The sequence below is a fragment of the Hemiscyllium ocellatum genome, chromosome 13 (genome assembly GCF_020745735.1).
Source record: "Hemiscyllium ocellatum isolate sHemOce1 chromosome 13, sHemOce1.pat.X.cur, whole genome shotgun sequence".
Lineage (NCBI taxonomy): Eukaryota > Metazoa > Chordata > Chondrichthyes > Orectolobiformes > Hemiscylliidae > Hemiscyllium > Hemiscyllium ocellatum.
In genome coordinates this window covers 6475783-6493035 of record NC_083413.1, presented here as the reverse complement: position 1 = coordinate 6493035, position 17253 = coordinate 6475783, and the positions used below count along the sequence as shown (strand labels likewise).

Here is a 17253-nt window from a genome sequence, read left to right as displayed (position 1 = left end):
GAACTGGAAGGTTTTCAGACATTTCGTCACCATACTAGGTAACATCTTCAGTGAGCCCCCGCTGAAGCACTGGTGCTATGGCCAGCTTTCTAGTTGTGTTTAGGTTTCTTTAGGTTGGTGATATCTTTTCCTTTGGTTATGTAATTTCCTATTTATTCTCAGAGGGTGGTAAATGGGGTCCAAGTCAATATGTTTGTAGGTAGAGTTCCAGTTGGAATGCCATCCTTCTAGGCATTCTCGTGCGTGTCTCTGTTTGGCTTGTCCTAGGATGGATGTGTTGTCCCATCTGTATGTAAGGATACCAGTGAGAGTGGGTCATGTCTTTTTGCGGCTAGTTGAAGTTCATGTATTCTGGTGGCTAGTTTGCTGCCTGTTTGTCTAATGCAGCATTTGTTACAGTTCTTGCCAGGTATTTTGTAAATGACGTTCATTTTGCTTGTCGTCTGTATAGGGCCTTTAAGTTAATTTGCTACTGTTTGTGTGTGTGTTGGTGGGTTTCTGGACTATGATGGTGCCAAGAGGTCTAGGTAGTCTGGCAGTCATTTCCAAGATGTCTTTGATGTAGGGGAGAGTGGCTAGGGTTTCCTGGAGTGTTTTGTCTGCTTGTTTGGGATTGTTGCTGAGAAATCGGAAAAGTATTCATTAGATACCTTTTTTTTTTATATATGGTGTATTGGTGATTTTCCTCTACTCTTAGTTCCTCTGTGCTGCAGTGTGTGGTGGCTCTTTGAAATAATGTTCTAATGCAGCTTCATTTGTGGATGTTGGGATGACTGCTTCTGTAGTTCAGTATGTGGTCCATATGTGTTGTTTTCCTGTAGATGCTGGTTTGAAGTTCCCCATTGACTGTTCGCTCTACTGTGACATCTAGGAATGGCAGTTTGTTGTTGTTTTCCTCCTCTTCAGTGAATTTTATGCCAGTAAAGGATATTATTGATGGTCTTGAAGGTGTCCTCTAATTTATTTCGTTTAGCTATGAGAAAGGTGTAGCGGACCCAGAGTTTGGGTTGGATAGTTTGTTCAAGTCTCTGTAATACTGCCTCTGCTAAGAATTCTGATATCGGAGATTCCATGGGTGTTCTGTTGTGTACAGGAAGATTTGCAGAACAAGCATAAGTCACTACATTTTATCACGATTGGGAAGAGATGGTTTCAAAATATATTCCACTCCAAATATTTCTGAAAAGCAGGGGAAACAAAACACATGGAAGAAATTGTAAAAGTTTTGAAAGCACACTTTATTTTCCAAGGAAAAGTTATGTATCAATAGTACATATTCAACAACACAAGGGAACAGAGTGTTATGAACCAGACTAACCCCCTCAAAATATATTAAGATAGCCTAGATCCTAACTTTTTCTTATTTTGAAAAGTGTAAGAGTAATATGTTGCATTCCAGACGCAATTCAATTGGTCAAACTATTGGATTTAAAGCAAAACTTACTTTATTCATCCACTATAGTTAAAGTACAACAAAAGGAGGAAGGAATTGGAATAACTTAAGTGTATTGGAAAACCTCACAGAATAATAGATACTGTAATTATTACTAACTAACCGTTCCAACACAGTAATATCCTTTGTTAAAAAGGCAATTCAAAAAACAGATAGTCTCTGTAGCAGGAAGAGAACCCCCAGCTTTTGGCTGCAAATGAGAAATAGGAAAAGTAGCTTCCACTTCAAGGCCCCAATAGCAAATGCTGTAAACTAAAAAACAAATATCCTGGTTCGATGGGTGTGGTCAAGCTCTCATTCAGGCTGCTTCTATAGTTCCATTTAAACAAAAAACCCATGGCCTCGCAAATTGTTTACTCTAGTGGCTCTGGTAGACGGCTTGGTACCTCTGCCTTAAAACCTCTCAAAACAAAAGACAAAATGACCTCTTAAAGCCATAGTTTTGTCACAAAAGGGAGAAAAAGGCATTGATTAATATGTAACATTAGCTCAGCTTGTAGAATCCCATGTATTTATACAATTAAAGAACGATCCCATTAGAAACAGGACTGTATTAAGTATGAGGGATACAAAAGTGAAAGCATACCTATGGAGAGAAGACAAACTTACACCCAAAAGAGCAACTGACCTGTGTAAAAGTGCAAAGGTTTTATGAATCAACAACTACAGCACATTTAGCAGAACAGACCTGGTCTTGCATGATGCGGACAGATCCTCCAGTCACATGGCACAGCACAGCACAATGTACAGGATGTAAAAGAAGGCATGTCCAGCACGGGGTAACCAGCCTTCTTGCTGCAAGAAGTCGAATCGTTGTATTCACAAATGTATGCGTAAAAAGAAGCACAATCAGCAGCTACAGTTGATCAGTGGAGAGATAGTGGCTGAAGACTCCAACCAATCACTATACAATAAATAACAATTCAGTTGAGTCAGGTCAATAGGTGAGACATGGTTTGCGATTGTTAGAATGTGGACTACAGAAGAAGAATATCAAGTCAACATAACATGCCAGATGGTGCATCTTGGGACCTCCACAGACCTGTGTGAAGTGGCTCAACATATGATCCAAAAACTGGATCTGGGTTGGATGTTTCTGGAGGATTGGTGCAGTTTCAGTGGGCTGAATGGTCTCTTTCTACATTTCGGGAATGAATGACTCTAAGCCATTGCTGTCCACAATCAGAATCTAGCATGACTGCCTCACCTAAAGATGAGCAAGAAAAATTATAATTAGAGATGCCTAAAGTCAAGGATATGGGCCATGTACCGACTGCAAAGGGTCTTCACCCAGATCCTGAAAAGGTGACAGCTAGGACAGCAATGCAACAACCTACAGAGGTGAAAGACTGCAACAATTTGTTGGATTTGTCCGTTATTTGATAAAATTCTGGCCCAATTTGTTGCTAGGATGTCGACCATTACACCAAGTCACGGCCAAAGATGTTCAGTGGAATCGGGGGGGGGACAGGACACAAAGCAACATTCACTAAAATCAAGCAGCTAGTGCTGAAACACTAAGTAAAGAAGTCACCCTGCAGTGTGATGCTATAGAGGCAGGGCTTGGAGCAAAGACAAATCAGATGTATTTGCATCCAGCGCACTAACGCAAAGACAGTACACCTAGACTGAGAAAGTGTAAGCGTACCTAGCCATAATATTTCCTTATGAACACTTTCAATGCTTTGCAAGTTACAGTCAAGTTACAGACAATGTTATAGTCAAGTCTGACCACAAGTCACTTCCAAGCCTTCTCCCCATGCTGCAAAACTTCCTGTCAAGAAAGTTACTCTGGTTAGTGATGTCATCTGGATGTGACATACAGGCAAGGATAGCAGAGGGACGTTGCAGTCACACCCTCTAAGGAAGTGGAGGTTCTTCAACAGAGTACAGGATCTTCCAGATTTTCAATGTGAAATAGCAGCACATGTTCTGGAAGTCATCAACCCAGCAGAGCAACTGGAAACAACAAACAAGTATCTTCTTCGAATCAAGCAAACTATCCAACAAGATGCAAACCTCCAACTGTTGCAACAATTCATGAGAGCAGCAAGAATACACCTGCTGCCTTAAGAGATGTTGAGCATGCAGAGATGAATTGCCAACCCAAGATTGCAGAAAGGAAAGAGAGTGTCAATATCCCCTAAGTGTGTCCATGCAAACCACCAAAAAATTGAACCAAGTCTGAGAAAAGCAAGAAGTGTGCTCCATTGGCCAAATATGAGCAACAAAAAGCAGGGAGTACATTAGCCAGTGCCATGCAGGCTAAAGGGCCACAGATGACACATGGTATCTCAGTCAAGATTAGAGTGGTGCTGGAAAAATACAGCAGGTCAGACAGCATCTGAGGAGCAGGAAAATTGGCGTTTCGGGCAAAAGCCCTTCATCAAGAATTCCAGCAGCACTCTAATCTTGACTCTAATCTCCAGCCTCTGCAGTACTCACTTCTGCCAACATGATATCCCAGGCCAACTATGGAAGCTGGGAGTAGACCACTTCACACTTGCAGGAACTGACTACCTTCTCACAGGTAACTACTATGTTGACTGTTGGGAGGTGAACAGTTGACATCAATGACTGCTGCTGTGATTGTCAAATGCCTAACAGTTCAGCTGTTACATCGTCTTGAGTAACACTGGCCTTCAATTCACGAGTGAAGTGTTTGGTTGCTTTGAGAAAAACTGGGCAATTCAACATCACACCACTTCCAGACTGTGACCTGTCAAACAGAAAGACCAAAGTGGCAGTAAAAATCACGAGAGGTAGTGATCAAGATGCATACAGGGCAATCCTCAGGAGGAGAAATGCAGCTACCGAAGATGTGGAAACTACAAAGTCTAATGTGATGCTGCACGCAAACAACTCTTCCAAGAACAGAAAAGGCGATGGAGGCTAGAAGTAGTAATATGTAAGTGAAAAAGAATCAAAGTGAATGGCAGAAAGCTCAAATTTCATTTTAACAAGATGGCTAAAACACTGTCAGGGTTGAGCCTTGGAGAGCCATTCAGGGTACAAACATTTAACAATCTTAACAAAAGCCAGCCCAAGAGGCAACTTGGGACCAACGTGGAACAGTTGTCACTTTGACCAGATGTAGTGGAAGTGACAGCTCAGCTGTAACAGCCTTAGGTACATTGCCCCAACAACAGTAGCTGTTCCTCAACTGCTTGCATCTGATCAGGAAGATACGAGTGCACCATTCAGACAGAAAACACAACAACCATCAGATCTAGAGATTCACAGTAAACCAACGACAGCCACCACAGCATCAACAAGCAACATAGGAATGACTCACCTTGGCTATGAACAGCCAATGATAACAACATGCACAAAGAGACCATCGTGATTTAAGGAATGTGTGTATTAGGGAAATGCAGAGACTAATGGAAAATGCAAACCGACAAGTACAGAAATCTATGGAGATTGTAACATGGATGAGCAAAAACGTGCATCTTAATGCAGCCCTCTTCTTATTTTTTTATAAACAGAGACATTCATAATCATGTACAAATGCCCATTCTAGCTTGCTGTAGTCATGTGACTTCTACCATGTGGCGCTCTCCCTGTAGACAGACATCAAGCTTCACTTCAATAATGTGCTTGTATTCAACACACTGCTGTGCTGCATACTCAAAACTGAGGTGTTCTACAAAGCAACCGTGTAATTTGTAGGTGGACTCCCCAGTGCACAGGAACACACACTGTTAGCAGTGATTACAGCAGATTCTGTAGGAAGTAGCAAAACACTGATTCACTTACAAAGCACGTTGGATATTCTGAAAGGACTAAAGGCACAGGTACTCAAATGTTACATTCCTGAAAATAGTGGCTCTAAATAAAATGACTAAGTAAATTAGAGGTTGTCACAGGAATTCATGTGAACGCCAGAGTGATGTTCCGTTGAACATTTATTGTCTGGTAGAAAATTCAAGTTCAACCTAAAGTACTGTACCATACATGTTCAGCACAGTGTATTCCCAGCTGAAACAGCTTGCAAAACAAAGTATATTACTAACTATAAAAGAAATACATGACTATATACCTCTTGTGCAATGGTGTATTTTGGAGAGAGAACTTGCATTTTTTAGATTGACAAGTCACCATCTAGTGGCAGATGTTAATCAGTGCAGGCAGCATGAGGTGGTCAGTGCAGAGAATGCTGGAGAAACTCAGCAGAAACAGAATTAACACTTGAAGTCTGATACTGGACTCAACCTTAACCGGTTTCTCTCATCAAAGGTGCTGCCAGACCTGGAGTCTCTCTCCAGCATTCTCTATATGTATCAGATTTCCAGCATTCACAGTATACATAAAAAAACTCTTTTAACCAGCACCTTATAAACCAGCACTCTTGATAAACTGGCAGAAATTATATACATCAAATACAGTAAAATTAACTGTATTACTGCAAACTCTGCAATGTCTGAGTAGTTTGTTGATGGTGTGAGTGAGAATCCTAGAATCCCTTCAGTGTGGAAACAGGTCATTCAGTCCTTTGGGTCCACACCAACGCTTCAGAGACCATCCCACTCAGAACCATTCACCTACCTTGTCCCAATGACCCTGCACTTCCCATGGCTCATCCACCTCACCTGCATATCCTTGGACACCATGGGCAGTTTGCCATGGCCAATCCACCAGATCTATACATCTCTGGACTGCAGGAGGAAACCACAGAACTCAGAGGAAACTCACGCAGACACAGAGAAAATACACAAACTCCACACAAAGTCGCCCAATGGTGGAATGATCCACTGAACTGGACCTTTATAGAATGGACAATGACAGCAAGAGGATTCCTATTGTGGTTTTAAGAGGGAAGGAAAAAGGGCGAGAGTGGAAATGAAGGCAACAGAGCTGAACCAGGTGAAGAGCCTGGTTTCCTACAACAGTGGGAAACCCTCAGATTAGGAAAAGGAAAATCATATTGCAAGGTTTGGAATGGAGCGTGATATTGTCAGAACTTGGAACAAAATTTTCCCTCAGAAATTCTGAGTGTTAAATCCAAATCATCCTTTTTGTAATGAGCTCCTTGTCCCTATATTAAAAAAAGGTCAACAATTCTACCAAGCCTATCTAAGAGCAGAGACAAAATTAGCCTCAAGATACCTGACAATTAAGTGTGAAAATGGCCATAAAGTCTGAATGGGGAAACTTTTCATCAAAACACTAGTACCTTAATATCTTGACTGAAGTTGCTGATTTTATGATAGCCTGCATTTTCAAGATGGTAATTGACCCAACGTAAAAGCAGATCTTCAGGTGAAAGTTTCAGGAGCTCCTCCAGCTCCTCACCTTCCTTGAGCAGAGTAATAAGTGCTGAAATCAAAGAATAAACAGTATCAGCACCTGACAATTCCTCAGATTGACAAAAATCCAATTTTCACGCAGAAAAGGCCATCACAAGCTAGAAACGATAAGGGCAACTGCTTTGATGTAACTTAGCTTCAAAAGCTGAGGATAATATTTATTACTCTGGTTGCCAAGCAGCCTTCAAAATTACACGTGGCATTGTGAGCTTCATCAGTGCAGGTTCGTTAAACATTGCTCAGAACCTCAAAGATATTACCTTAGAGACAGACTTTGTAAAAGGGACATCACCACACCTGAGGAACTGCTGAAAAGTATTCATCATAATGAAATGCACACACATTAACAACTCCTCTCTGGTCATGATGACATCACCTGATCTTTGTCATGCACAAATAAATTCCTGGAAATGAGCAAAGTACTTCCAGATTCAACCTAAATACCATCTGTTATCCCCTTAAAGTGAAAATGGGTGTGCACTGGATTCTGCCAGATCAAATTGCAGAAGCTATCTATATTTCTTGTTTACCTTCATTCCTGGTAATCTGAATATCAGCAAAGAGGCCAATTTTTATGATCTGCCAGAGGAGGCCGAGCACAAGGTGATGTCTCCCTTCCTTCAGATCTTGTGCACCAATGTTCACCACAGTACAGCCAATGGCAGAAGCAGAATTCAGGGCAAGGTTCAGGTTCTCCTGCAAGAGAATGAATTAGTGCTGTGATATATTCAAACAACACACTGTTTCCAAAACAATAATGATGCATACACAAAACACTCCTTTTAAAATCAGTAGCTTACAGATATGAAAAACAAAACACAAAATTTCGAGAAATACTGTCAATTCTACATTAATCATGGAGAACTATAAATAAAATTTATTAACCATGGCAGTCACCTAAACATGAAAGATATCCCTCTATATTTATTATCCATATGTTTAGATTAGATTCCCTACTGGATGGAAACAGGCCATTCGGCCCAACAAGGCCACACCCACCCTCCCCCATTCCCCCTCCATTCACCCCTGACTAATGTACCTAACACCATGGGGAATTTAGCATGGCCAATTCACCTAACCTGCACAATTTTGGACTGTGGGAGGAAACTGGAGCACTCGGAGGAAACCCACGCAGACACGGGGAGAATGTGCAAATTCCACAACGAGACAGTTGCTCAAGGCTAGAATCGAACATGGGTCCCTGGCGCTGTGAGGCTATTGATATTAAAAACTTTAACAGTACAGCAAATTTTGTTCTAACTGGTAACCCATGAACCAGCACTCTTGACTAACCGACAAAAATGATATACCTCAAGTACGGCAAAGCTTTGACTGTATTGTCACGCTGTCTAAGTGGTCAGTTGGGGATGCAGGTGAGAAGACTCTCTGCCGGTAAATTTTATTTAAGACAAAGTTGCATCATTATTTAAGTGATTTATGCTGTAAATAAAGTATATCAGTGATGTGTATACCTCCGCATTATGTTTTTATTACTTAGTGTGTATTTTTACATTGATTATGTGAACCTCTCAATTATCTGGAATAATTGATCAACAGGTAAATTCCTGGTCCCATAGACACCAGATAGGAAAATAAATTACTACATCTTCAAAAATAGGTATCGGTAGGCATCTGTAGCTGAAATAAACGAAATGTCAATATTTCAAATGCCTTAAAGGTTTGATTAAACAATGGCTGCTGGTGAGATAGTACTTACAGAAATTGTGAATGGAGTTAATTTTTTCTTGTTGATCACACGGTCATCAATTGTGTCCGGCTGGGATAAGTTTATCATTTTGCTGGATAGGAAAAAGAAAGTACTTTTTGGTGTGAACAGGTTAAATCATAAACCAATTTGGAAAAACGTTTTATGTTTAGTAATTAGTGTAACACTGCCCCAATTTGAAGATGTGTTTCCAGGAACATAGTATGTCAATAAATCATAACAATTAAACAGAGACATGGCCCAACATGACCAACCCCACCATGACAAAGTGAACCCGTTAATGTCAGCCTGATCAGTGGAGGGAAGTGGGTGGTGTGACTTGAAAGGTAGTGGATAGAAAGAAAGAGCAGTTCTCCAAAGTTATTCTGGCAGCTATTGAGAAACCTTGGAGTCACAGTTAACCCTGTGAAGAGTCTTCTATCAGGTGTCAATTTTGGCCAGGAAAGAGCTGAGGAACGTGAAAAATATCACACAAGACAGTTCATCAGTAGGTTAAAAAATGACCCATTGCATAAATAATGCCCCATGTGGGTGGCACAGTGGTTAACACTGCTGCCTCACAGCGCCAGAGACCCGGGTTCATTTCCTGCCTCAGGCGACTGACTGTGTTGACGTTTGCATGTCCTCCCCGTGTCTGCGTGGGTTTCCTCCGGGTGCTCCGGTTTCCTCCCACAGTCCAAAGATGTGCAGGTCATGTGAATTGGCCATGCTAAATTGCCCGTAGTGTTAGGTAAGGGGTAAATGTAGGGGTATGGGTGGGTTGCACTTCGGCGGGTCGGTGTGGAGTTGTTGGGCCAAAGGGCCTGTTTCCACACTGTAAGTAATCTAATCTAATCTAATCATAACCTATATATTTTTCCTTGCTGCTGAAGAAAACATTTTATGTCATCTCAATGGAGAGTAGGAGCCTGAGGGCACAGCCTCAGAGTGAAAAGACGACCCTTTAGAACTGAGAGGAGGAGGAATTTCTTCAGCTAGAGGGTGGTGACTCTGTGGAACTCATTCCACAAATCACTGAGTGTATTTAAGACCAAGGTAAATAGGTTCTTGATTGGTAAGGGGATCAAGGGTTACAGGGAGAAGGCAGGATCATGGGGGTTGAGAAACACATCAGCCATAATCGACTGGTGGAGCAGACCCAATGAGCGGAATGCTCCAATTCAATTCCTATATCTTATTGTTTTATGGTGGTCAGGAAAATGGCAAATCCAATTAGGAGACAGACAGCTGGGTCAGCTCTGGAGGTGACAGTAACTGAAGTGAGGACGTGATGCGAGTGTCCGGGGGTGTGGTACTACACAGGATAGCAGCAGTGACTGCTGGGGAGGACGGAGAAGTTCCCACCATTCTCTTTCAATGTAAATGGAAGGAGTCTTCCACACATTCTGTTAAGTTCATTTTAGAATCTTGCCTGTTTGGTTAAAGTCAAATCCGCAAATATTTCAGAACTAGCTCCCTCAGTGTATGTCAATTTTGGAGCAGATGATTCATACAGATATTACACGCCTAACTTGCAAATGCAAAAATTATAATGGACAGTCTTTAGCAATATGGTAGGCAGCATCAGTCTGACACAACAGAGTGTGTGTACTTCCACCTGAAACATTGGAGACATAGGGTTAAATTTCATGGACTCGTGTGGGATTAATGGAGCACCCTCCTGCAGGATATAACAATCAAAACCTGTCTCAGTCTTTGAGCAGTTAGTTACAGAACAGCACAGAGACAGCAAGGAGCATGTCACCTGCTTGGTTCCTTGGGCAAAGACTAATTTAAATAAAAAACAAAAAGTTACCAGCATTTTGAGGTTCAATTTGTGACATCTTCATTTTATCATAATAAAAATGTAAAGAAAATAATTTACCAGAGAAGAATTCCATCACCAACTGCACTAAACAGACGGTCACTATTGGCATCCATAGGAATCAAGTGTCTACAATCTGGATCACCTTCTAATGCTTTGTTAATCCAATTAACAAAAGCAACCTTCTCCTCCTCTGAAAAGTAATTACAAGAGCAGCTTTCAGTTCATTATGATCACCTTTAGTACAACACAGAAAATATTGAGTGTGATGAGATGGAGGAACATGCGAAGCACAGTAGTTTCAAAAACCGTGCTTCCAAACAGCAATTCACCAACATCGGCCTTGAGACTAATTATCTTCATTCATCAAGTATGTCATAAGCTGAAGTTGGACTTGAACCCATAACCTTCTAGGTTCAAAAGGTGCTGCCAACTGATCACTATGAACAGCTAAACATAAAAGAATCATTAAAAGAAAACAGCTGCACAGTTCACAAAATCGAAGACTGTGGATACACATGGTAAAAATGGAGTTATGTTATTTCATTTTTCAACAAATCAGTCTTTGTAAAAATCAACAGCAATCACTTTTCACAGCTGGAAGGATGCTAATTGCAAAGGACATGGGCAATCTCAATTCAGCACCATTTTCCTTCTTGACTTCATCAAGATTCTGGGGTTGCCAGTGAACAGAAGCCTATCTGAACGTGCCTTCTAAATACCGAAGTTACAGGAACAGGCCAGTGGCTGGGAATCCTGCAATAAATAATCCACCCCCTGGCTCCCCAAAGCCTATTCACCATCTACAAGATACAAGTCAGGAGTGTGATGGAATACTCCCCACTTGCCTGGACTGGTATAGCTCCAGCAACATTCATAGTTAAAAATCACACAACACCAGGCTTTAGTCCAACAGGTTTACCTGGAAGCACTAGCTTTCGGGGCGCTGCTCTTTCATCAGGTGGTTTGTGGAGTATAAGATCATAAGACACAGAATTTATCGTAAAAGATTACACCTTTAATGCATTGTCTGAGCTGAGATGTCACCTTTTGTTATAAAGCCTTGAGTTATCACGAGAAGGTGACTTAAAAGTAATTCTGGAGTTTACATATTAAATGAACCAAAGCCAGCATTCTAAAAGATGAGAGAACTTAACAATCCAGGTGTGTTCAATGTATCAATGTATGACACTAATCTTTTGCTATAAATTCTGTAAATTCGATACCATATTCCACATGCACCTGACGAAGGAGCAGTGCACTGAAAGCTAGTGCTTTCAAATAAACCTGTCGGACTATAACCTGGTGTTGTGCGAGAGTTTTAACCTTGTCCACCCCAATCCAACACCGGCTCCTCTTAATCATAACAACATTCAAGAAGCTTACAATTTAACTTTCCAAGCCATACACCATCTGATTTGGAATTCTAGCACCCCTTCTATATTTTCACTAGGCCATAAATCTGGAACTTCCTTCCTGACAGTATTATCCACACCTCATGGACTACAAGGAGGTTAGGAGTTGCTCACCATCACCTTCTCAAGGGCATTTAACAAATGCTGGTGCTGATAATGATGCTCAGATCACATTAACAAAAAAAAGAGAACATTCCTCTAAGTCTTGTAGACAACTTGAAGTATTTTCCTTTTGACTCATAAATCTGTACCTACCGTGATGCAAATAATTTCAGGGTATTTTATCTTTCAGTTGAGAACATGACACAAACAATATTATAAGAGTTTTCAAAGATTTCGTCTGCCTTGCATTGAAAACCGATGTATTGTTATTAAATTATGATACAAAGTCAAGCCTGAAGAAGGACTTTGGAGTATTTGAATGTGAAAAAAAAAATGCCTTTTGAAAATAAATGGAAATTTGATGCTCCTGTTGTTGAAAGGGTATGAACAGATGCCATGATATTGCTGCAACCCAAACCAAACTTTTGACATTTAGCTCTCACTAACCATTCAGGAGTGAACTCCATTATCTATCCACATTACAATTCCTGTTGATAACAGGCATTTGTAGTGGTTGGAACAACGGCCAGTTTGATCTGATGGCAAGATCCTTAATTGGCCCAGATTAACAACTCCAATCAGGAAGTCCTGGCTGACAAATATAAACAGAAATTCAGAAGGTTGTCTCAGTAAAGAGCCTCATTGGTCACAGCCCATGTACAATCTTCGTTAATAAAGTGTAACTTGCTGATGGGATACCAGCCTCTATGCAGTTATTTCACATATCTATATTCAACTTCAAGATGCAGATCAAGCAGCATTTGAAACTCCTCCTAATCTGGGCTCACTAGGAGTCTCTGCTCCTGTTTGAAAGACTTCACAAAATCTAATTACTACCCTGGACATGTAAACCAGCGCAGAAGGTCATCCCTCTCTTGCAGCTCAGAATCCAAAACAAAAGGCTAAGGTCCATTGCACAATATCACCAAAGCTAAAGAGAATAAACAAGAGAATACTTAGGGCATGGTTAGGAACATGGGACTGGGATATCATAGCAATTATGGAAACATGGCTCAGGGATGTACAGGGCTGGCAGCTTAATGTGCCAGGATACAAATGCCACAGGAAAGATAGGATGGGAGGCAAGAGAGGAGGGGGAATGGTGTTTTTGATAAAGGATAGCATTACAGCTGTGCTGAGGAAGGATATTCCTGGAAATACATCCAGGGAAGTTATTTGGGTGGAACCGAGAAATAAGAAAGGGATGATCACCTTATTGGGATTGTATTATAGACCCCCCAATAGTCAGAGGGAAATTGAGAAACAAACTTGTACGGAGATCTCAGCTATCTGTGAGAATAATAGGGTAGTTATGGTAGGAGATTTTAACTTTCCAAACATCGACTGGGACTGCCATAGTGTTAAAGGTTCAGATGGAGAGGAATTTGTTAGGTGTGTACAAGACAATTTTCTGATTCAGTATGTGGATGTACCTACTAGAGAAGTTGCAAACTTGACCTACTCTTGGGAAATAAGGCAGGGAAGGTGACTGAGGTGTCAGTGGGGGTGCACTTTGGGGCCAGCGACCATAATTCTATTTGTTTTAAAATAGTAATGGAAAAGAATAGACCAGATCTAAAAGTTGAAGTTCTAAATTGGAGAAAGGCCAATTTTGATGGTATTAGGCAAGAACTTTCAAAAGCTGATTGGAGGCAGATGTTCACAGGTAAAGGAACAGCTAGAAAATGGGAAGCCTTCAGGACTGAGATAACAAGAATCCAGAGAAAGTATATTCCTGTCAGGGTGAAAGGAAAAGGCTGGTAGGTATAGGGAATGCTGGATGACTAAAGAAATTAAGGCTGAAAATGTGTTGCTGGAAAAGCGCAGCAGGTCAGGCAACATCCAAGGAGCAGGAGAATCGACATTTCGGGCATGAGCCCTTCTTCAGGAAAGTACTTACCCCCACACACTGGGTTCCTCAATTGTTCCAGAAACTGCCTAAAGAAAGTAAGGTTGAAAATGTGTTGCTGGTTAAAGCACAGCAGGTTAGGCAGCATCCGAGGAATAGGAAATTACCTAAAGAAAGTAAGGGTTTGGTTAAGAAAAAGAAGGAAGCATATGTCAAGTTTGGACAGGATAGATTGAGTGAATCCTTAGAAGAGTATAAACAAAGTAGGAGTATACTTAAGAGGGAAATCAGGAGGGCAAAACGAGGACATGAGATAGCTTTGGCAAATAGAATTAAGGAGAATCCAAAAGGGTTTTTACAAATACATTAAGGCCAAAAGGGCAACTAGGGAGAGAATAAAGTCCCTCAAAGATCAGCAAAGCGGCCTTTGTGTGGAGCCACAGAAAATGGGGGAGATACTAAATGAATATTTTGCAAAGTATTTACTGTGGAAAAGGATATGGAAGATATAGACTGTAGGGAAATAGAGGGTGACATCTTGCAAAATGTCCAGATTGCAGAGGAGAAAGTGCTGGATGTCTTGAAATGGTTAAAGGTGGATAAATCCTCAGGACCTGATCAGGTGTACCCAAGAACTCTGTAGGAAGCTAGAGAAGTGATTGCTGGGACTCTTGCTAAGATATTTGTATCATCAATAGTCGCAGGTTAGGTGCCGGAAGACTGGAGGTTGGCAAACGTGGTGCCACTATTTAAGGGCAGCAGTAAAGACAAGCCAGGGAACTATAGACCGGTGAGCCTGACCTCGGTGGTGGGCAAGTTGTTGTAGGGAATCCTAAGGGACAGGATGTACATGTATTTGGAAAGGCAAGGATTGAGTATGGATAGTCAACATGGCTGTGTGCGTGGGAAATCACGTCTCACAAACTTGATTGGGTTCTTTGAAGAAGTAACAAAGAGTATTGAGGAGGGCAGAGCGGTTGAGGTGATCTGTATGGACTTGAGTAAGATGTTCGACAAGGTTCCCCACGGGAGACTGATTAGCAAGGTTAGATCTCATGGAATACAGGGAGAACTAGCCATTTGGATACAGAACTGGCTCAAAGATAGAATACAGAGGGTGGTGGTGGAGGGTTGTTTTTCAGACTGGAGGCCTGTGACCAGTGGAGTGCCATAAGGATCGGTGCTGGGCCCTCTACGTTTTGTAATTTACATAAATTATTTGGATGTGAGCATAAGAGGTACACAGTTAGTAAGTTTGCAGATGACAATAAAATTGGAGGTGTAGTGGACAGCGAAGAAGGTTACCTCAATTTACGACAGGATCTGGACCAGATGGGCCAATGGGCTGAGAAGTGGCAGAAGGAGTTTAATTCAGATAAATGTGAGGTGCTACATTTTGGGAAAGTATATCTTAGCAGGACTTATACACTTAATGGTAAGGTCCTAGGGAGTGTTGCTGAACAAAGAGACCTTAGAGTGCAGGTTCATAGCTCCTTGAAAGTGGAGTTGCAGGTAGATAGGATAATGAAGGCAGCGTTTGGTATGCTTTCCTTTATTAGTCAGGGTATTTTCAGGAATTGGGAGTACAGGAGTTGCGGCTATACAGGACATTGGTTAGGCCACTGTTGGAATATTGCGTGCAATTCTGGTCTCCTTCCTATTGGAAAGATGTTGTGAAACTTGAAAGGGTTCAGAAAAGATTTACAAGGATGTTGCCAGGGTTGGAGGATCTGAGCTACAGGGAGAGGCTGAACAGGCTATGGCTATTTTCCCTCGAGCATCGGAGGCTGAGGGGTGACCTCATAGATGTTTACAAAATTATGAGGGACATGGATGGGATAAATAGACAAAGCCCTTTCCTTGGAATCAGGGAGTCTAGAACTAGAGGGCATAGGTTTAGGGTGAGAGGGGAAAGATATAAAAGAGACCTAAAGGGCAATTTCTTTCACGCAGAGGGTGTGCGGGTATGGAATGAGCTGCCAGAGGAAGGGATGGAGGCTGGTACAATTGCAACATTTAAGAGGCATTTGGATGGGTATATGAATAGGAAAGGGTTTGGAGGAATACGGGCCGGGTGCTGGCAGGTGGGTCTAGATTGGGTTGGGATATCTGGTTGGCATGAACGGGTTGAACCAAAGGTTCTGTTTCCATGCTGTACATCTCTATGACTCTAAGTTAAATTAGCAAGTCGTGATCCAGAGATCTCAGGTCTAATGTTTTAAAATGCACTAGTCTCTACAAGAACTAAAAGATTGAGGGAGCTTAGAACTTGAGATTTCAGGTGTATTTAAAAAAATTAGCAAATGCTTTGGTCAGTGCACAAATATTAATTTTACATGTCCAACAAGCAGTCTTAACCAGCATATCATTATTCAGAGGCTGTTCAACATTACTATGAGGTAATGAGTATAACAAAATCATTGGCAGTTAGATGTTACTTTGAGGTTTGAAATATTAAGAAGTCTTCATCTACAGTTGGCTGGCAAGCAGTGTGACCAAAGGGGTCCAAAGAAAGCTCACAGGAGAAGGAGGACAGGTCAACTTTTGCTTCGAAGGAACACTTACACATTGATAAAGAAACTTTTGTCGAACACATTTAACTAATTTTCATCATCCAAATCTTTAACACTATGGTAGTCACAGTCAATGTTTGGAAAATCAAAATCACCTACTATTACCTTATCATTCTTGCATATGTCTGAGATCTCTACATATTTGCTCCTCAATTTCCCTCTGACTATTGGGAGCATCTATGCTACAATCCCATCAAGGTGATCATTTTGTTTCGATTTCTAATTTCAAGCCATATGTTTTCAGTGGACAACTCTTCGGAAATATCTTCACTAGTTACAGCAGTAATGTTTTCTTTCATCAAAACCGCCAGCCCTCTCCTCTTTTGCTTCTCTTTCCATCCTTCTACCTATTCATTATTGACTAAGTGAAGGAAGATGAAAAGTTCGATAGATGATAATTAAGGCAATCTGCCTAACATTTTTCTTCTCTTTCTCTCTCTGGGCTCCATCTCCAACTATCTGCTCACCCCATCCCATTATCAGCATTTACAGAGGAACCTCGATTATCCAAAGGACACAGGCGGGTCTATTTCATTCGGTTAATCGAATGCTAGATAACATAGTTAGCCACATGGCGGGGCCTTGCAATTTTGTTTGGATCATCCGAAATTCAGTTAATTGAAAGCTGGATAATGGAAGTTCCTCGATTACCCAAACAAGTCAGGTGGGGAGTATTTACAAAATGATGCATTAAACGGATGAGGAATAGAATCTTCTGACTTCAATTGAAATGCACTACGGGGACCTTGAGGTCTTGTTCAGATAATCCGAAATTTGGATAATTGATGTTCGGATAACTGCTGTCAGATCTGAAGAAGAGTCATCGTTCTGTAAGTCTGCCTGTCTGTCTCTCTCTCCACAGTTGCTGCCAGACCTCCTGATGTTCTCCAGCAATTTCTGGTTTTGTTCCAGACTTCAACCAATTCAATTCACTCCACTCCACTTGATATCAATAAACAGTTGGAAGCACAGGATACTGCAAAAGGCTATGGGCCCTGACAACATTCTGGCAATAGTACTGA

At 41.3% G+C, this 17253-nt stretch overlaps 1 protein-coding gene across 2 annotated transcripts in view; it reads right to left on the bottom strand.

The window, feature by feature from the left end:
* Positions 1-17253, bottom strand: part of LOC132821762 (plastin-1-like) — a 155019-nt gene that overhangs the window by 38504 nt on the left and 99262 nt on the right. For both annotated transcript variants that reach the window (XM_060834514.1, XM_060834515.1), the window contains exons 5-8: positions 10353-10485; positions 8480-8561; positions 7293-7458; positions 6630-6772 (exon numbers count right to left, since the gene is read on the bottom strand). In XM_060834514.1, the coding sequence (XP_060690497.1) occupies positions 6630-6772; positions 7293-7458; positions 8480-8561; positions 10353-10485 (524 nt within the window). The remainder of the gene's footprint in view (positions 1-6629; positions 6773-7292; positions 7459-8479; positions 8562-10352; positions 10486-17253) is intronic.